The 22,598-nt window shown below is 34.2% G+C and overlaps 1 protein-coding gene across 4 annotated transcripts in view; it reads left to right on the top strand.

Moving 5' to 3' along the window:
- LOC146164312 (oxysterol-binding protein-related protein 9-like) overlaps positions 1-22,598 on the top strand; it is a 78,238-nt gene that overhangs the window by 9,668 nt on the left and 45,972 nt on the right. For 2 of the 4 annotated variants that reach the window (XM_083383018.1, XM_083383021.1), the window contains 6 exons: positions 6,562-6,635; positions 11,187-11,279; positions 13,728-13,775; positions 15,363-15,392; positions 19,543-19,593; positions 21,169-21,298. In XM_083383018.1, the coding sequence (XP_083239144.1) occupies positions 6,562-6,635; positions 11,187-11,279; positions 13,728-13,775; positions 15,363-15,392; positions 19,543-19,593; positions 21,169-21,298 (426 nt within the window). The remainder of the gene's footprint in view (positions 1-6,561; positions 6,636-11,186; positions 11,280-13,727; positions 13,776-15,362; positions 15,393-19,542; positions 19,594-21,168; positions 21,299-22,598) is intronic. The other 2 variants (XM_083383019.1, XM_083383020.1) reach the window with 2 other exon arrangements.

Genomic DNA, 22,598 nt, shown 5'->3' with positions numbered 1-22,598 from the left:
TAGGTGACAGCTGCTGAGGAAAGCATCTTCCAATTCTGACATGAATATATTGGCGTACTGTGGTGCCATTTTAGTTCCCATAGCGGTACCTTTAAATTGTAGAAAGTGACGGTCGTCGAACGTGAAGTTGTTCTGTTCTAGAATGAACTTTGTTGGTATACCGATGGCGGTGGTACAGGAGAACTAGGCAGTGGCTTAATTATTGCGTCAATGCCATCGCCACGAGGAATGCTAGAATACAGCGACTCGACCTCCATCGTAGCCAATATCGTGTCGTTTGAAAGGTCGATGCAGTTTTTAATTTTTCGCAGGAAGTTCGTTGTGTCGAGGACAAAGCTTCTTGTGTATACGGCTTTAGGATGTCTTCAACGTGACCTGAAATGTTTTCCGTCAGTGTCCCTTTGCAGGATACTATAGGTCTGCCCGGGTTTTTTTTTGTGTGGGACATTGGATGTAATGTCGAACTGCATGTCTTCTGGTATTGTTTTGCAAAGTTTAAGTAGATCTTTTCTAAATTTCGATGCTGGGTCTATCGAGAGCGGTTGGTATTGCGTGGTGTCATTCAATTGCCTGTAAGCTTCCTTTACGTAATTTTCTTTGTCCATAATCCACCCTTGTCAGCCGGCTTGATGACAATTTCCTTTTTGGATTTAGTTGCCAGATAGCGTTCTTTTCATGTGAGCTGGTGTTGTGTCAGGTTCTGGGTTTTTTTTTAACACCTCGCTTCCGGAAGCAACTTATATAGAGGTCAAGGTTTTCATAACAGAAAAACGCTGATAAATGTGTATTATTACTGAAAATGAAAAAGTGACATATCTTCAAAAGTAAGGACACTTTAGAAAAACTTTTGGTTTTTTTGTTTAGTTTGAAGTAGCAAAACGCAATACATTAAAAATTTTACACAAATAAAACTTTTATTTTTTTTGAAATTTTGTTTATATGGTGTAATATCAAAAAGCAGGCGGAGATTATCCCTAATATATATACCCTTCATAAAGCCATTTTGGTCTGGACTGATTAGGAACTCGATATTGGCTTTAATTCAGTTGTTTATAACTTTTGACATAATTTTATAATTTACAGTAAGCAGAGAGATAGAGCGGTAATTAGTTATCAGTAGGAAGAATATTTTTTGACCTAAAAAATAGGAAATTTTGACCTGAAAAGTTAAAATTTTGGCAAATTTTAACCTAAATATAATTTATTTTGACATAATTTTCACCTGTTAGAAATATCTTGATTTAAATAAGCTAGGCAACATTAATCACACGTTTTTAATACCGTATATTGCTCTAATAAAGATATAAAATATGGTTGAAATGACTTTGAACACAAATAAATAAGCTAGGCAACATTAATCATGCATTTTTTATACCGTATATTGCTCTAATAAAGATATAAAATACGGTTAAAATGACTTTGAACACAAATCAAAACTAAATTTTTTGGATAAAATTGAACGATAAATTTTAAAACAACTGAACGACGAATTTCAAAAAGATGACTATATATTTTTTTTTAATTTTGTAAACGATTTATGTGCATTTTTATTTGATTTTGACTTGACAAAATTTTGACTTTTTTTGACAAGTCAAAAAATATTTGCCCTAGTTATCAGCGAAGGGTCTTTATGTGGCTTGGGGATCAACGTTACCACACCTTTTGCTTGATTAAATTTACTGATTTCTTCGGGAAAACACCGAAGCGTCGTAAAACAAAGTTTAGCTCATGCCAAAAAGTCTGATAAAATTCTACCGGCAATCCATCAAGGCCCGGAGACTATAATTGCCACTAGAATTTCCTGAAGCGTGATTGGGCACTTGGTTGATTCTTTCTGTATTGCGTCTGGCCTCGGCAGATTTAGTGTCGATAAGTGTACGTCAATTTGTGTCGTAGTATATTTAGAATCGCATTGTTTGTATAGACTTCATGTTTAGGATTGTTGGCCACAAAATCTTATATTGTGCGCCTCATGTTTTTTATGTATTCGTTGTTTAGCAAGAGATTTGCGTTTAGTTTCCAGTATCCTTTGCCTCGAGGAGAACTAATGACTGTCATTGAAAGGGTTACTATTTTATGATCTGATTTAATAGCTTTTGTGATGTTTGCGGAACTTAGATAATTTAATAATGACTACGATATCAAAAATAAATTAAGACGCGTGGCAGTAGGGTTGTTCAGATTTAACTTTTTTTTAAATTTATGCTTCCTGCTCGATTTCCCATTATGTGTCACATAAAAATGAGTTTTGCAAGTTTTCAAAACAATTGGACAACATTTAGGGCAAGGGTCTCAAACACGCGGCCCGCGGGCAGCATGCGGCCCGAGAGATCATTTTGTGCGGCCCGTGTCGAAATTTTGCATTTTCAAGTATTTGACAATATTTAAGTGCCACATATCTTTTTTTATCAGATTTGTTTTTTTTATCAGATTAGTTAAAATTCACCCTAAATTTGCTTCAAAAACCTGAAACTACTCACCAAACTTCACTGTCATATCACTTTCAAACGCTACCATTTATGCGGTAAAAGAAATACTATTACGTCACATTGCCTATTCAACTCTGTTCCGTTGTCACAATAACGCTGGAAAGTGCGCCAGTCAGGAGTTAGTGTAATTGGTCATCTCATAATGTATAAATTGATTGTCGAGTTGTAGGCCTAGTATTGAATAAATGGCTATAGTTTAAAAAGCTAAATTACACTTGTCTTTTGCTGCAAAAATGAGAAAAATGACAGACAAAAGAAAAGTTTTTCAAGATAAGTGGGAGGAGTTATATTTTGTCACCACGGTCAGAGGTACTAGTTATTGCCTTATTTGCCGGCAGAAGATCGCTGTTATGATGAAGTATAACAAGGGGTTGCACTTCGAAACTATGCACCGCGATAAATAAGATGCTTACCAGGGTAAAGTAAAATAATAAAAAGTTAAACCAGCATTTTGCAAACAAAGAATTTTCTTTGCCAATATTAGGCAGTCCACATCTGCAAGCAACTCTAAGATTTGTTTTTGCTGACAATTTGAAGCCCAATATCGAGGTCCTTGTTGAAAAACGTTGCCAGTAAAGTAGCCAGAACAAATAACTATAGCCTAAAATGCATTTTTCACGTCCTCATTTGGCCCTCAGAGCAATTTGAGTTTGAGACCCTTGATTTAGGGGCTCCGCAGGCACCCCAAAGTTTCCACACTAAAATTGCTAAAATCTGGGACTTCCCCTAACACGATACTGTACGTTTTTCTTAAAAAACACAGAAACCTTGTAGTTTTTATATCAAACAATGGCAAGAAAGCATCACTAATCTATTTTCAAGTTTTACGTAACTTAAAATATATTCTTAAAGCTCCCAAATCCCTACTTTACCCCATTTTTGGAGCTGTCATTTAATTTTTCACATATGTACAATAAAATATATTTTTACAAAATGTATATTATGAAAAGCAAAGTATTTTAATCAACAGTGGATAAAGAAGGAATATAGCAAAAGTATGCCAAAAAATGTAAAAAGGAAACATCAATGAGCAGCTTATTTTTAGCCAAGGTTTTTTTTAGAAAATCTGGGTATGATCGCCTGTGATCTTCTACAGCTTGTAGCAAGTTGTTTGTTGCTGTGGATTGTCGGTTCATATAGTAGCACAATCAGTGTTTACTTTTAAACCCTCTTTCTGCAGCATCATTCACAGCTTTAACAGTACATGAAGACTTTAACTCGTTGTACCCATTATGAGCACCATGAATCGGCAGAATGCGTCGGCCAATCACATATCTAATTGAGTAGCGTAAAATAAACTAGGAATCTGTGCCAATCAAATCCTCTAAAGTGGTATAACTTTTGATTTTATGATGCAAAACTTGAATGCCTTGGTGAAAATCTTCAATTGCTGCCTTGGTTTCCTTGGTCATTTGTTGGTGATTACTAAACAAGGAAAATGTGACAAGTTTGTCTAGAAAAATAGCATCATTACCCATCTGTTCAGACCACATAAACATTTTTGGCCTTAGAAAACTTTTCCCATCCACCTTGTACTGTGTGTTACACCTTCTTGATAGTCTTATTCTTTCGTATGGATGATCTTATTATTCCAGTTCAAATGTCCGGGCAGAAGTTGAGATGCAAGTGGATAGTTTCATCGTCCAAGAGTGTCAAACCATTTGTCGGCGATATACGGGCACCGTGAGACTATGTGATCTGCAGTCTGTTCCTCCAAACCACAGTAACAGAAGGAGCTAGTCCCCATTTATTCATGGAAGACCTGGCACGCCCGACCCCTGTTCTAAGCCTGTTAAGGCGAGTCCAGGCTCGCATAGACAAGCCAAAACCCTAAGGCTTATTGGAGGTGGTGGGGCAATAGTGGTGGAGAGTGGTAATCTTGCTCCTCGTTCCATTTGGTGGCCATCCATCCACCTGTACACCAGAGCTTTCACATTTCTGCAGTGATTTGAGTGCAGCTGGTACAAAGGGGCATCTCGAGGGTAGTAGCCTTTGGTATTGTGACTCCTCTGGGGCGAAGCTCAGCGGGCTGGATGCCTGCCAGGGTCGGAATGTGAGTGTCCTGTCCAGATGCAAGTTGAGGTATGTAGACGTGAAATCCAAAGTTCTTCCATTGGTATTCACGGACAATACACGCTTAATTTCCTTGTTATTGAGGTGGATTAAAAGTCCTCTTAACACTGCGCCAATTCCCTTCAGCTTGCAAGATCGCTCAGTCATCAGCTTATGCTTGGAGACTGTGGCTGACAGATCACTGTAATAAACATTAAACAGCAAAGGAGCCAGAACTAACCCCTGAGGCATGCCGTTTCTAAGGCGTCATAACCTGCTTTGATGGAGCCGCCGTTGTTTGTCTTAAAACAAAGCTGCGATTATGGACAAGTTCCATGATCATGCTGACCATGTGTTTGTTAAAAATAGTAATCACGGATTATGCTGTTATGGAATTCTATATTCCTGATGATGCTGCATAAGCTATCTTCTAAATCGGTAGCCATATCGTCCACTTGTTTCTGTACTCTATTGTTACTTAGAGAAACAGATTTAATAACTGTAGAAGGAGCCTTTTGATGCCAAACTGTGTCTAAAAATCCTTCACTGATGGCAAGATCAATTCTTCGCTGGTCATATGTGGCTTGCCTTTTCTTGCAATCATCAAAGACAAATTGTAAGACTCGGGTAATCCATCATTACTTGTATTGTAAAGGTTTGAAAATATCGTGCCAACAGTTTTCCGTTTTTTTAAGTGTTCCAGAGCATTTGAAAAAATTTTACACTCTTGGCTACTTCATCTGGGTGAATTTTAGATAAATGCTCAGAAAGTCTGAAGGCTTCACCGCTTCATTAGAAAACACTTTAGACCACAGCAAACATATGGGGCTGGAATAAATCCATTGGAGATAACTTACTATCATTTTGCATTAATTAGCCAGTCCTGTCAATCTGTTTGTTAACTTTGATATGCCGTATAACACACTGCTTGTGTCATAACAGTTTTTATATCTTAAACCGTGCATTGACTAAGGATTTTAAAGTAGAATCCCAAAGGAATTCTAGAAAAATAGGTTTTGAATCTAGAATGACAAATTTAGAATATTAAAGTTGTTCACAGCTACACACAAAAAAAATAAAACCCGATATAAAAACCAGATTAAAAAAAGTGATTCGTTAGTAATTCGGTCAAGTATTGTGTCTAAAATTGACCTTGAATGACCCAGTAGCATATTTTGTTTAGACTTTCCTGTTTGTGATGGAACTTTTTTTTACAACTTACCACTTTTCAGAAAATGGATATTTTTGCACCTGACTGGCTGGCGTTAGATTTTAAACGTTTGCCAAAAATAATTGATTACCACTTTATGATTAGGCGCGGAGATTGTGGTATTGGTAAGTAATTGGTGGTCTGTGAACTGAATAATTATATCTGTTCCAATTACCTGATATAAACAGCAAAATTTGATTCAAATCAAGTTTGAATTCAAATCTAAAGATCTCATATTCTACTTTAAGCATCCCTAACTGTGACGTTTGGTTGCTCAATTCGATAGGAAATTGTTAATAAAAAACATAAGTGTTAAATTGCAAACAACATAAAACAATTTTTTTCTTCAGTTCTTTAAAGTAAACTAACGATGAGGCCTATGTAATAAAACTTGTTTGCATTTAAAAAACCTGTTGTCCATTGTTTTAGAGCACACATTTTCAATTTGGTAGTACAAAATTACAAGAAGCACAACCTACTGTTTTACTTAAAATATATGAAAACACTAAATCGGTTTTCCAATTACTGTAAACTTTTGTTGCCAATTACTGACAAAGAAGCATTTTACTGATTTAAAACAAAATTGGATTTTTTTAAATTGCACACTATGTATGCACACTATATGCCCCGGCAGAATGTCATAGCACCGCATTATACCCCACTGGCAAAATATACAACAACTGCAAACCCTGTCTATTTTTTTTACTTCGCAGGCCTTAAAAATTATGCAAACACAAAATATGCTCCCACAGCCCAGGTTTCTTTGTACTGTAACTAACATTTCATACAAAACTTGTATTTTTTGATCAGCAAGGGATCCCGAAGAAAGAAAGCAGTGGGCTTGTGCATTAGAAGATACCATTTTGCGGCACAGTCACAGACAGGTTGAAGTTATTTTCTTTTAATCAATTTAGTGTAAATGACCTTTTTTCCTATATAAATTTAATGTCAGTCAATTATGCACTACTTACAATGTTTAGATGTATTATTAAACAGATTTAAACTCAAAATTTTTTTTTTTTTTCAATTTAGATTTAGGTTTTTTATATCAAAATACATATCACTTTCACTTTATGAAATTAGAACTAAACAAAAGCCTGCTTTGTACAATTAGGTTTGGGTACAAGCTTTGCATAAAAGTACATGGTCTCCAAAAAATAACAATTTGAAGAGGATAGTGTCATATTTCATGTCATACAGAAAGTCATGTAGGCATAGAGACAAAGTGGGCAAAAAAGCTTTAGGTTAAAAATAATTTCTGTTTTGTCAATACTTTTTAAAGGGTGGGTTTTAATTTTCTTTAAAATTGATTTAACTTTGACTGTCGTGCCCATTTTAAAGTCGCCATTTTTACGTAATAATAGTTACTGCAAAATTGCTCTCTATAAGCATATTTTAAGACGACGTGTTTAGTGTGCAATTGACGCAACTTATTTTTCCTCAACCGAAGCTTGTAGTTTAGCTGACTTGGCACACAGTTTGTGTAGATGTTGCGCTATTTATGGCATAATAGTACCCTGGAAAACAATCTTTGTTCAGTATTGCAGTTGGTGAAAAACCTGCTTGTAATTTAGCGTAATCCCTTTGTGTCTAAAGGTTCGCTACGCTGGGTGTTAATTGGTTATTTCTGTTTTTTTCCCTCTTTATGACACCATTCTGACCCCCACTTTTTTGTAAGTGATATTATCGTTTTTTGTTCGTTTTTGTCAGCGTTTAACTCACCGCTGAAGCGGAAATGTTTTTAATGTAATTGGGTAATGCGTCTCAAGCTAATACGAAACCAAAGTCAAAAGCAAAACGCTGTGTTTCGTCTCTTGTTTCACAGGATGTTGTTTCTCTTTCACCTTTCATTATTTGTTCAGCTTGGCTGATTAGCAAGTGTGTATTCAACAATTGACAACGCTAAGTCAAGTCTTTCTTTTTTTTTCTTGCTAAAAACGGCGAGTTAGGCAGGACTAATATTTCTTGCTGTTCACTGTCTGCACTAATTTTACTGAAGCAGATTCTCCTTGAAGGTGGTCTAACTGTGACTGTTCAAAATGGCCGTTTTATGTACTAATAGTTATGACTAGGGGGTCATTCCATCTTTAATTTAAAGTTTTTTAAAATTTGTCCACCCATGTTCTCAGATTATCTTTATATTTTAAACAGTTTAAGATCTCGAAGTAAAAATAAGATTGCAACAAATTTGAGCGTTCTGTGATGAGCGGTTTCAAAGTTATGACATTTTGAAATATTTAACCATTAGATGGAAATAGGTCGTTTTTTGGTTCCGCTTGAGTGCTTTTATTTCTCTGGAGGCTTTATTTTCAAGCCTGTAGTAAAATGCTATTCCCCCATTTATTGGGGTGCTGATTTCAAAAATGATACTTAAAACGCTATGTGGTTATTTCTTCTATATGAAAATTGCAATTGAAGTTTTATGACTTCCGAACACTTTTCCGAAGCTCTCTGCAGTTTTTTTTTCCAATTTTTTTGTTGGCAAAATAATCTTTAGACAACATAGTATTTGGACTTTCTAAAGAGGTTCTTGGTATTTTACAATTAGTAATTGGTTATTAGGTTTCAAATTTAAGCCTCTCATAATAAAATAAAAAGTGATAAACTTGAAAATATATTAATACGCTGACTATTGCAACCTCTCATACAACTATTGTACGGACATAACTACAATAACACATTGGCTTCAATATTTCTTCAACATTTTGTATAAGATTCCAGAAAAAGAAATACTTACAATGAGACAATGTACAAAGCTTCGCACATATTTTGTTAACTATGTGTAGATCTGTTGCATTTCAGCTTTTGAATTTACACAGTATGTCATGGAATATATATATAGCAAATATCATCATATCAAGGCCAATAAAATGAAAGAGATAAATAGTGAACCTAATAAAATCCGAATACCTCCTTCTACAAGTCAGCTATTATTCAGATGGATGTTCCCAGCAATTAAGAAATTTATTAAACTTCATGAATCTATGCAGTCGCTCGGTGGACTTTGACATCAAAGCTGAATATATCTTCTTAGCTACAAATATCTCCAAGAGATGGAGTAGGTGATCCTCTTAAAGACTTCAAAAATTCTCACACTTCAAATTCAAAATTTCTTACACTTCAATCAAATACTTTATGTTACAATGTTTTTCATTACTGTGAAATTAGCATTGGTGGAACTAGCCAAGTGCAAAGACTCTAGCCAAATACTTAAAGCAACATCAAAGGAGTTAGCAAAAACGTTTAACCATGGAAATACTATTCCTGAAACAAGATCCTATCATTAGTATATCATTTCGGTCCCAGACAAATCAGACGACAATATACATAATTTCAGACTCCAGCTATAGTGGCACTTTTAATTTTTATGGCTTCTAACTTTGACAAAGTAAATCAATGGGTTCCGTGACATGTCAATATGACTCTGTATGTGGGATAGGTATGATTTCGAGTGGATGAGAACCAAATAGGTGCTTGCATATTCATAATTCATAATTTTTTAACAGTTAACATCTTGAATTTAAAAAAATATATTTAGAAATCAAAAAATAGTTTACAGGAAATCTAGAAAGTAATTAATCAATATATTTGTACAAAATATGAGCTTATTGTCACATAAAGTTGGGTCTTGCTTGATGCCTTAGACCAGTGGTTCTCAACCTTTTATAAGTCATGGCCCCCTTCCATCAGTACTAAACACTTTGTGCTCCTCTTGCTCACGCTCACAAATACGAATAAACACTTTAAATACATCATTTGAGAGGTCTCTGGACATAATGCAAACCAAACAAAATCGTTTAACTGGCTAAAAATTAAAATATGACATGCCTGTTGCCCCCTAAAGACTTCTCCTTGCCCCAAGGAACACGATTAAAAAATGCTGCCATTAATATTATGTTTTTTATTTCATGAAACAAAAACATTTATTTATTTTTTTTATACCTAGTTAATAAATTTTCAATTAGTAAAAATTTCAATTTATAAAATTAATAAAAAAATGTATCCAGTGGTCATATTTATGCAAAATTAAGGCAATTCTAATCATTAAAAACTCAAAGAACAGTAATCTAAAACAAATATTTATTATAGAAATTGTAGAATATTACATCTAGAATTATACCAAAACATTTAAATCTAGATGAAAATAATCTAAATTAGCAACCATGTGCTCTGGTCAAATTTATGCGGCATCTGTTCCATCTCCCTGGATTTATTAGCTTTGATATGATGGTATTTTCTATAATCAATTTTATGACATACTGTGTAAATTGAAACCTCACAAGTAACAGGCAGTGGTATGCACAGGATCCGGCCCGCCGCCTTTTGACCATTTAGACACGAGTCCGTTTCACATACTTTTTGACTATTTTAACTACGTAAGTGCGAAAATTTTTCACGCGACATCATTCTACATCTGGTTTGTTTACGTTTTAATGTTGTCTTTTTACCTAGATCAGCGCTTCTTTACCGTTGCGCCGTTGAAGGCAGCCAAGTGCGTCAACTCGAATTTTAAACCAAACAAACGCTTTTTTTCGCTCTTCGCGCCAACACTTTACAGCCTTCTTAAATGTTATTACGATCCGAGGTCCGGCTGATTCACAGTTGTTTTAACATTAAAATAACACAATTCTTAGTTAACATTTGTGCGGCCCGCAGAGATCTTTTTGAGTTTGGTTTTGGCCCGCGACTAGAAAAAGGTTGCCGACCCCTGTTCTAACAGGTCAAAGTTTGGTCAAAATAAATTAGTTTTAGATCAAAATTTAATATTTTTTAGGTAAAAAATAGTCCTCCCAGTTAACACAAAATTATTCTCTATAAGCATATTGTAAACCAGATGTTTAGTGAGTAATTGACGCAATTTCTCTCCACCGCAACTTGTATTTTAGCTGACTTGGCACACTGCTCGGCCCAGATGTTGCGTTAAACGTAGCACAATAACACCTGCTAAATACGAAATTTGTACATGGAACTCAGAAAACTGTTCTGCTGATAGTTGAAACATGATTTTACCAAAATCAATCACATCAACTTCATCGCCTTGCTTTAGTTTTTTGCCTGAAGTTTGCGATTGCACACTAGGCGCACGTGCTCGCTTTGCGTCTGTGGACGTTAATTGGCTTTGTCTCATTGATTTTTGTATGACTTCATTATAATCATTATTATTTGATGTAATACCTGTCACTAGTTTATAATGTCTTTCTTGCTGAACATCAGACGGCAAATAGGGGAATTCCTTAAGTTGAAAATTAGGAACTCTTCCTATTATTTTCTGGATAGGCCTTTGACCGCCACTTATCTGAAAACTTAATCTATGTAAGCCGCTAGTGGCAGATGATTATTGCCATTTAGCAATTTATTGCATAAACTAACAAGTAATATGGGCCGAAAATTTAAATTTATTTTCGGGACATATCTTGCTTTCACTTTGACTTAAGGTGGAAACTGTTTGCAACAATTCATTAGATGAGTTTGATCGAAGGCTTGCTGAAGCTGATGCATACCTGCAAATTCTGCTAGAAAGTATAAAGGTTTGTTATAGTTAAAATGTTTGTATTTTTAAATTTATTCAAGACGTATATTCACTTGGTGTAAAACAAACTTTGCTGAAGTTGGGGTAAAAAAAAGCAATGCCATTGCATCTAAAGTTATTCTTTTTTAGGTAAAAATGACATGCTTAGCCTAACCAATAAGTCATTGAACATCTATTTTTTTTCTTTTTGAGTCCGGTTACTCTGGTTTAAACAACAGTTGTTAAATTACCAGCTCAAAAAGTCTTGCAAGACCAGCAGAAGTTGTTGTGTAATTCTCACGCAACCAAGTTTATGGCATTGGTCTTTATTCTGTGTTGTGTCATAACATTTATCTATTAAAAAATGAAAAAATACCTTTCTTTGCTAGCTGATTCATTAGATTTTAAATAGTTTTTTTTTACCCCAATCTATTATGTGAACCGGGTAAAAAAATAGTGTTTTTTACTACTCCAGTGTGTTTTTTTTACCCGATAAATTTTTTGGGTTGATAAAGTAAACTAAATATGCCTAGCAAATATGTACCAATACCAAAGCTATATGTTGAGGCTTGTTTGTAGACCAAGAGCTAAACACACTAAGGTAGACAACTAACAGTAACAGGCATGTAATTCAGGTAAAATAACCAAACTTGTTAGTTTAATTCAGAGCTATGCATCTAAAGGAATAAAATACCAGGTAGCATTAGTGCCACAAGAAAGCAAAACATTTAAAGAAATTATTTGGTTAAAAATAGGGACTTGACAGTTTATTCCAATGCGATACCCTCTATCAGTGGTCAGCAAACTGGGCCGCGAGTTACTTTTAAATAACTTAGTGTATCATGTAGTTACGGGCCGCATGCTAGCCATACATTTATTGCACTTGTTTTGAAAAGTTCTCATGGCTTAGAAATTTTACATTGGCTCAGCATGGTTTAGACCAGCGGTTCCCAAACTTTTCTAAAAATTTTGCCTGGTGTACCCGTTGCAATTATTTAGATATTTCGCGGCTCTGTAAAAATTCAAAGGTCAGTTGACCCATGTTCCTTGTTACAGTAAACTAGTGCAGTGACGATTCTTTCTAATGTAACAACATTTTAACGAATTCAAACTATTCGCTGATAGCAGGTAGTATAGCATAATAGATGCTTTGTGATGTCACAAGAGACATCATAAAACAAGCTATATGAACGAATAATAATGTATTACCAAAGACAATAATGACGACCGATATCCGTGGACCCCAGTTTGGGAACCGCTGGTTTAGGCCTATGTGTCAAATGTGGTCCTGAAAGCCTGACGAATTATATTTTTGCCAACTTTAACGATATGTCATTCTCTCAAATATTCTTTGTTTTATAGTATGTTTTACATTATGGAATGGCAGTGTTTTAGGCATTTAGGCGCCATGTAATATTTTACTTTAAAAACAGATATCATAAATCCGACACTGTTTTTTCACCCGATCCGTTAGAAATCAGTGCATTTCTAAGCAAAAAGGTCTACGACAATCAGGGCATCCAATGGCAGAAAAGTCTAGACTTTTAGACCTTGAGGTCCTGGCAATGCACTGATTTGGACCTTTAGGTAAACTCCCGGCGTAGATAAATTAAAAATATTCATTAAAACTTCAGAAAAGATTACAAAAAATATGAGATAGAACACTAACCCGAATCCTAACCCAAATAATGTGCGTTATTTTAATAATTCTTTAAATGCTGGGGAAAAAAGCCCAAACTCGGATGGTTTCTCGTCCATTGTATTTAAGATTATTACGTCACAAATTGAGGTATTGGTGCCTGAAGCGTTATAATTATTAAATTATCGCACATTATTTGGGTTAGGGCGCTGGTTAGCGTTTGGGTTTGGTTGGGTCAAGTATTGTTAAATTTAATCTTCTTATGCACATTTGTTAATGCAAATTAGTGCATTGTCCCAAGACCCTAAAGTCTAAAAGTCGGACGTTTTAATCCTTTGATTGCACTGATTGTCGTAGACCTTTTTGCTTAGAACTGCACTGATTTCTGACGGATGGGGTGATTTTTTTAAGCAAAATACATTGAATTGAAACTTTTTTTTCTTCTGGGACTGAAAGTACCACTGCTGACTAGTGCTAACTGTGGAAAAGGCACAGTTTCAATTTACCAGAGAGAAATTAGTTGCTAAAAAGTTTTTAAACAGGTGCAAATTCGGGGTACCATAATAATCATAAAAAATTATTTTTTTAATCAAATTCTCTTTGCAATAAAGGCGTTCATCAAACTTGACTGTTGTTGTGGCTTTATAACAGTTTCTTTGGTCTATGTACCTCAAACCTGCTCCTATAAATTATTATCAATGGTCCTAATGTACACTTGTGTTTTTTCCCGGCATTTTGTCACCCCTTCTTTAGTGTAAAAAACAACAACATATTTGTTACATATTTTTTTTATTTTATAATAGAACACAATTTTTGTTTTTATTTTAGGGGATGGAATTGAAGTTTAGTGATTTTGAAAGCTTGCCTAAAAATCAGGTTGGTTCCGTGATCTTCATGAATTTTTGCTCAAATTACCAATGAAAAAATTATTTAGTTGTCAACAGCCTTACAATTGAGGGTGATATTCTATTCTTCTCTAAATAAGATTCTTGGTTGATAATGAAAACAAGTAGCACTGTTGATCAATCCTGTTTTTTCCCCCTTAATGAGCTTTCACACAACCATGTTTAATCAGGTCATGGCTGCATCTCACAAACATATTCCTTTAGATTAGTTTACCTATTGGCAAACAGGTATTTGGATTGGTTAGAACGGCTACTTTTTAATTACATTCCACTTTGTGTGCCTGTTCTTGACTAGTTTTCATTCTTATTCTTACTCTGACCCAGTGGTGTATCCAGGGGAGATGGGGGTTCGGACCCTCCTTTTTTCGTAAGTGATACTAGAGTTTTTTGTCAGGTTTTAAGAAACTGTCAAAACTGCAATGTTTTTGAAGTAATTGAATAACGCCTTTTAAGCTAATGTGAAACCAAAATCAAACACAAAGTGCTGTTTTTCATCTTGTTTGCTCAATGGACTTCCGTAAATGCAGGATGTTTATTTTCCACTGTAATTAGTTCAGATTGGCTGATTAGCAAGTGTGTATTCTACACTTGACAACGCTAAGTTGAACCTTCCTTTTTTTCCTGCTAAAAAGGTTGAATAATTAGCTAATAATTCTTAATGTTTGCTGTCGGCGCTAATTGAAACTGTTAGTGGTAAGAACGGAATTTTTAACTAAAACAGATTCTTAAAAGGTGGTATAATTGTAAATTTCATGCGCATTTCAAAGTCACCATTTTAAGGTTATGATAGTTAACGCAAAATTATTCTCTAGCATATTGTACAACCACAGGTTTAGTGTGAATTGACACAATTTATTACCACTTAACCGCAGCATCTAGTTTAGCTAACTTGGTAAAAAGCTCGGCGAGATGACATTATAACACCCGGAAAAAAATGATGAAGGACAATATTGTATGTTGTTTCTGTAATGGATGTATTTAATACCAGGCTATATGTATGTCACACATGTTTTAAGTAATAAAAACCTGTGACCAAGACCGATTAAGAATTGCTAACAAATGCAAAACCTTAATATACCACCCCATGTGGTAGCAGCGATTGTCTGAGTCAAATACTCTAGCAAAGCTAGCAATTCAGGTCAGACACTATTAAACAATCCTAAAGTTGTACATATGTGTTTCACGAAGATATACTGACGATGTCTATGCTGGTGAAATATATATCTTTAGGACCTTTTACTAGTGTCTGACCTGAATTGCTAGCTTTGCTAGAGTATTCTGCATCAAGAATTAGAATCTCATTTACAAATGAAAATCACTTACTTAAACCGCAGAAAAAAGAAAAATGTTTTGCATAATCTGCTTAAATTTTTTTGATTTTCTTCCATTTAAGATTATAGCAACGTTTGCTCCTTTATGTACATTGCATCAACCCTCTCTTGCGGCGAACATTTTACAACCAAACAAAGCAAAATGGATTTGTAGAAATATAATAAAAGCAATTTTTAATTTGCAGTATTTTTTAAAATACAAGACAATAAGCATATATTCGTTTCAGAACATGGATGGAGTTGACATCACTTCCCAGGTTAGCTAAAGCAATCTTTGGTGTAAAACAGATGATCTTTCACTGGCTTTTAACTAACCTTGTTCAATTAAAAGTAAAAATGCAAGATAACTCTCAATATGTTTTTAAAAAACAACTGAAAATTATTTGTTTTAAAATCATTTTTTTAAATTTTCTGAATCAACATCCTTATTTGACACAAACTTTGTTTTATAAATTAGGGGTTTTGTTTTTAAGGTGTTCTGTGATTTAAATTTATGTAAGTGTTTTATAATTATTGAAACAAAAACTTTGTTAACCTTTGCAATTTCTCAATCTAGTTAGGCTATGTACTTTTTGCATTTTAGTTTTTTAGCCAATATGCTATTTTTTAATTTGGATTGACCACTTGGTTCTACCAACTATTCGTTATAAATCTGCATCAGGTATTCAGGTCCCTTCTAAAAATTCCGAAAGCATTTAAATATATTAGCACTAATTAAAATATATTATTTTTTCAGAGGGTATTAGAAAATATTTTTCTGGGTGTGGGTTGCTGGTTTTTAGTTTCTTTTTGGTGTGTGACAGGTAAAAAATTTTTATCTGTTCGGTGCTTGGAGATATAGTTTTTAGGGAGGTATATTTTATGTTTGTTTTAAGGAACTAAAAATATTTTTTTGGACAGATTATTTTATTTTGGATGTTGGAAGATATATTTTGGAGTTTCCCTTAGGTCAGGAGCCTTGAATTAGAAAACAAAAAACATAAAATAAGTGGGATGTTATCGTGTAAGCCATTTAAGCATTATACCCTTATCAACTCTAGCAATATCTCATAAACAGGACTTATTTTTGCAAATTTTGCTGTGGTGTAGTGGGAGTGTGGAAAATAATATTGTTGTGTTATAGCAGGAGTGGCCAACCAATTCGATACCAAGAGCCGCATTTGTTACTTGATTAACCGCATGAGCCACACCTTATACACATGGAACGAAAAGAATAGCCTTTCATCCCATTTCTTACTCACTCCCACAAAACGATGGCGCGAAGCTCGAAAAAAGTGCCTTTATTTCGTTAAAAGGCACATTGGATGAAAAAACGCTCGGTTCTCTATATAATGTCATTTATGAATATTATTTGGGCATTTTTTTGTGTTTATCTTGTTTAAAAAGTGTTAACAAAATACAATGGGTTTATTAGGGCAAACACTCAAGTTGTAACCGGCAATACTCCATAGCTTAACCAAACAAAATCTTAACATTAAAAAAAGTCAAGTGCAACATAAACGTAAGAGCTGGGTGTAGAGCAGAATACGGCTCGCTAGCCGTGTATTGGCCACCCCTGTGTTATAGATTTATATTATTACTTATACGCATTTATGCTTAGTTTTTACCTAAAGAGCAGTTACTCAAAATGTATCTAGTAGTAAACTGCCCCTTCGCATCAGTAAAGTCATGGCAAAAATGCTGGAAATTTTCGTCCATATATCTGTTTTTTTGTATTTCTCTAACAAAGAAGCTTTGTAGAGCTGGGTTGGTAAGATGTTAAACAATTAATTTTTGCGTAGTCTATACAAAAAAACAACAACAGAAAATGTATCCCTTGACTAACATACCCCCTTTGCATCTGTAAAGTCATAGGTGAAGGCAGACAATTTCTGGCCCACATCTGAACCCCCTTTGCATCTGTAAAGTCATAGGTGAAGGTAGACAATTTCTGGCCCACATCTATTTTTGCTTGCAGAAACAAGTCAAGGAAAACTACAACTTAATATATACCCTAAACTAACAAACCAAATTAATACATTATATTACAAGTAGGGATGTTCAAAGTAGAATATCGAATCCTTGAATTCGAATCCAGATGAGATTCGAATCCAATTCTGCCGTTTATTTCGGGTAATTGGAACCGATATAATTTAATGTTTTACCGCCGATTGTTGCGCCTAATTGTACAAACGCGTGTGGTAAGTTGGCCTGTCGCTGTGGCGACCAATTTATGGTGCTCGCTTTAAATGTAACCTGGTAGTGCAGCGTCAGCGTTTTTTCGGGCGGCCAATTACTTCGCGTCTCGCGATAACGTTCGTCTAATAATTAGGTGTCAATCAAGCATTATTGGGCAAGCGACGCGTAATTTCAGGTGGGGAGTTCCCAATTTCCCTAAATGCGTTAAGTTGCAAAAGTAACATTACGTTGTAAGAGGTGCTGGATGTCGACCAAATGCGCTATAGGGTTACTTCTTTAGGCCAATATTCAGCGAGGTTATACAGTAATGCACAACGTAATTGTCAAGTATTCGTTATGTCAATAGTAACTTTGTATTCTTTGCACTACATTATTTGACTGCATAACAGATCATTTTAGTCAAAAAAAGAAGCACAAAAACCCAACAATGCTTTAAAAACAGGACCGAATTGCTAAAGAGTTCTGTGTTCGGTGTTGCATTGTACTCACTATTGGCAAACATATAAGTTTTGGCAACAACCTGGACAGTGGACATATTACAGTTTACACAACTGCTTCAAATGCCAGTTGTTAAGAATGTTAAACATATGGGAGATTTTTTTTATTATAATGTACACATGTTAGCAAAAAATCCCTTCCCCAAACAAAATCGAGGTTAAATAATTTAATAAAAATATACTAGGATTCGCTATTCTGGATTCGTTATTCTAGATTCGAAACCTATTATTCTAGAATACCTTGGTATTCTACTTTGAACATCCCTAATTACAAGGATTAATCTGGTAAATAACCCTAGTAATAATGACCCAATTATATTGCCAAACCACCCTTGGAAATAAGGCCCTGACAAAATATACAAAAACCGTAACCATGTCCAGTTGCTCTTTTTAAACCAGTGGTTTGCAAACTTTTTGTTTCATAAAACTTTTGTCCAGTTCTCGGAAAACTTATGCGACCCGCCCCAATTTTGTTGTATTAAAAATAAACCAGATTTCTATATACAATATGATGTATGGCCAGTTTATGCCTTTATGATTTAAAATTAATTTCCTTTATTTCAACTTTTTAATACCAAAGAAAGAACATGTATTATGTTCTGTACAATAGGAAATTTACTTATATGCCTGAAATTAACTTTGACAAAACTAGTTTAAAGGACTCCTTATTAAATTTCGCTAATACAAATTTATTGACATAATTTATTTCTTCCATAATTTACTCTTTTCAGTGATATATTTCTTTTTTTGCTTATGTTGAATGACAGTGTTTTAAATGTAACAAAATACTTACTATGTATATTGTACATTGTCATAGGTATTGCACTAAACCAGTTTTGATTCTAATTTCTTCTAACTTTTAGTATATAAATGAAATTTTATCCATGCTTCACTGCTTCTTCGCATCTATTGTGTTTTCTTTTTTATTTGCAGGAAACTTCATGCACTGTGTACACTATGGCATATGATGCGCTGTGTGAATCAAATAGTCTCGAACAGTGGTTCTTAACCTTTTTGTTACTATGCCCCTCTTTGATAATCGTCCTGTGCCTTTCCACCCCCTCAGATTTCAAATAATTATCATACCAAAAGCAATTCGATATTTTTCGATTACATATTAGTGTGATAACATGAAAATAGAAAGGTCAACTCTCAATCATGCGAAGTACAAAAAAAATGTGTTTATTCGGTTTTTACTAGGTAAACTTAAATTTAGTAGACCTGACGCATTCGGCACACAAAAAAATGGTTGTGCTCGAAAGTGTTGTGAGGGCATGTACTGGTTGTACTTAAATAAATAAAAAATATCGTAAAAAAGTCTGAGTTCCCCGGGCTAACAATTTAAAAAAAATGATTGGCAGGTTTGTGCAAAGCGCAAAATTTTGTTGTTGTTGAAGTTTGCAAAAAAAAATTGTGGAGAGGATTGCATTGTGTTCAACCCCTGTGCATTTTTCTTCAGTTACCTATGTACACATGTGTAATTGTGATGTAAAGCACAGGTATATAAGCATTAAAGCACAATTAACAACAAACAAACGCATCATGAAACTAATAAAATCACCATAAAAATGAAATATTGAAATAGACCTCGCACCCCCCTAAGAATTGGTTGGCCCTCCCTAAATACAACATTTGTCAGCAATAATTAAAATTCTTCTGTAACAGAATATACTACATTTTTTACATTGAACAGCTTACCTTGAATCATGGTTCTTTGCTTTCTTTGTTGCAGGAAATGGTTGAAGCTGTCAAGAGATCGATAGTGCTGTTGCAAATAGCAAAGGTGAAGATTGTCATTCTTGCTAGTTATAAATCTTGTTTTCAGATATTTTGGACTTCTTAAGTGCAGACTTTGGTCGGTACCTCAAGATAGTAATTCAGTGGTTCTTAACATTGTTGGCACCCTTACTCATTTTTTATTAGGATAAGTATTCATAGACTTAACTGCATATTAGTGAAGCCTGTCAAAATCATGATCTATGTCACCATTGCTCATTTTTAACATTCTTCTGGGTGAAGTTGGTTTTGGTAGTTGGTTTACCCTTTTCAACTTTAAAAGCCAGTTTCTGAAGGTATTTAATCGTCAATAACCATAATAATGAAGTTTTTCTGAATACACATATTCACTAAATATTGAGTCAAAAAAACAATTTTAAACTGGATTATTTATAAACCTTGTGGCAAAACAACTTTATTTGCATAAAGTTAAATATTTTGCTATAATACAGTGCTTCTCAACCTTTTATGACTTGCGCCACCCCTCAAAAAAAATAAATAGATTGTGGCACCCCTACAAGATTTTTCCGTAGGTAAATCCTTAAAATGTCATGAAATAAACAGAACTGGAACAACACAAGTCAAATATACATAATGTAGGAAGTTTTAATTGGATTTATTCCACTCTAATCCTACACAAAAAGCTGTAAGAGTTAAGCAAAATCCTATTGTTAAAGATTCTTAAATATCTCTTGGCACCCTTGCGCATTAGAAATGGCACCCCTGTTGAGAACCACTGCTATAATTTATCAGAAAAATGTCCCTCTAGCTGCAAATGGTGTTCAAGAATGATTTATAGAGTACCATGCAAATCAATAAGTTTAGAACCGTAAAATGATAAATTTTACCACTTAATTTAAGTGAAAAAAAATATAACCTCTCACCCAGCGCTAGAGATTATAATTAAATTTAATGTGAAAAATAGAGAATATTAACTTATATCCAATTTTAATTGATAGATTACTTACAGATGTAAATTTCAGAAGTCAAAAACAAATCCATGTTTTTTTTATCTTTTTAAAAGACTAATTACAATCATTACCATTAAACCCCAACCAAACATTATACTGCCATATTTTTAACCCCAAACATTTAAGGCAGAAGTTCTCAAACTTTGCCTCGTGACACATCAATTCATTTTTTAAGGTGTAGCATAATGATTTCGCTATTATTCTTAACTTAATTTTGGTATTAAAATGCATAAAATAATCCCATGACATGTGCATTTTAATTTATAGTTTGAAAAAAGCAGCAATTATTTTAGATTTTTTGAGAGAAATAAATATATAAACAATAAAATTAGTTCCTATCGCTGGGTGCGTTCAACAAACTTTTCTGAAGGATTTGTATAAAAAAGTTTGACAACCACTGCTTTAGGGAAAGCCACCATGACCCTTCTTTGTTTACCAGTTTGTTTTGTTATGGTTATGCTGTTTTCTATGTTAAAGTTTATAATTTGCCCTTTATAAGCATACCCTTTAACAAAAATGATGTTTTTTTTGCCTTGCCTCAAAAAATCCGCCCCATTTGACATTCAGTAGGTCAATCATCATGTGACTTTTAATTATTTTTGTTTTGGCAGACGGCAGTTGCTGAAAACCTAAATTCTAATTTGTTTGTGAGTCCATTGCACACACTACCTGTTAATAGATTCAACAACAAATCTGTTCTTCATTCCCTGGACATAGATAAAGGTTTGCCAACCCAGATAGGTATCTAGATATTGTCTAGTTTCTAGGTTTATTTCTTATTATCTTATATTTATATGACATATTTTGTTTTTGCCGCTATTCTTTTTTGGTTTGCTTTGGCATGTTTCAGACCGATTTTTTTCTGAAGCTTATAGATAAAGTATACATCCTGTAATTTTCAGACTTGGCGGAGAGTGGTATGTATAATGCCATTAAGAGGTTTAGGAGTCTGCATCCCTAGTGGCCTTTACTTAGGGGACAAAAAACTTAAAATAGTGGTTAGTTGTTGTTTTAATTTTTATAGCTTTCTACTCCTATCTAGCGGTAGCAATATTTTAATGCAAGATTCATTCATATTGGAGTTAACAATTGTTTTGTTGGATCCTCTCAGAAAAACAATTACTTTTACAAAATAAACCATTTTCCATATGCTGATTTGAATGCATAATCTGGTGGTTTAGACCTTTTAGCAACTGTGCCACATGTTGTTCCTACTAAACATATCAACTGATAATCAAGTGTCAATTTGGTAAACCTTAGGCCCCTTAGGTGAAATGGGTCGTTATAGTCATGATTCGTGGCAAATTTGCAATACTTGTTGTGGCGTTTTAACGGGAATCAATAAAGGGTGGAAGAAACATATTATAGTAGAATTAGTTTAAACTATACATTTATGTAATACAACACAGTGTATACACATTCTTCATAAAGTCTATTTATCAAATTTATTTTGTGAACGCTTAACAACCAACTCATCATAATTTAATTTAGTTTTGCAGTTACACATGAATAGGCAAGGGCATATTATAAAGTTTCTCCCATCTTATATCGCAGGGAAGGGGCCTTTGGTAATACACTGCTGCTGCTGTTGTTGTTGCATTAAACAATATACTTTTGTCTAAAAAATCCTGATCAACTTCCCTATGTAATCCAAATTTGCTTGCGACTCATCAGAATGCTTTGGCAGTTTCCTGGCTCACACCCCTTTCCATGTGCATGGCTATTGATTTCTTATCAAATTGTTTTTTGGTTGGGGTTTGGAGGGTGCTTTTAATACTTTTGTTTTACTTTTTATTTTTGTATGGGAAGGCTTTTAAGCAAATTCTTTTAGATTAATTATTTTTCCAGCAGTGTTAAGAGATACTTTTTCTGGGGGTGAGGTTGAGTTCTATTTTTTTTTGTGTGGTGGGATAAAAAATACATGGATGTTATCCCGCAATTACTTCAACATATATTTTTGAGAAGGTACAATTTTTTTTATTATTTTTGAAAAAAAGGGGATGAAAACATTTTTTTTAGATGAATATCTTTATTTGTTGGG

This window comes from Ascidiella aspersa, chromosome 2, assembly GCF_963924565.1.
Source record: "Ascidiella aspersa chromosome 2, kaAscAspe10.2, whole genome shotgun sequence".
NCBI classification, from domain to species: domain Eukaryota; kingdom Metazoa; phylum Chordata; class Ascidiacea; order Phlebobranchia; family Ascidiidae; genus Ascidiella; species Ascidiella aspersa.
The sequence above is the reverse complement of the archived record's forward strand: the minus strand, read 5'-3'. Positions and strand labels throughout refer to the sequence as shown.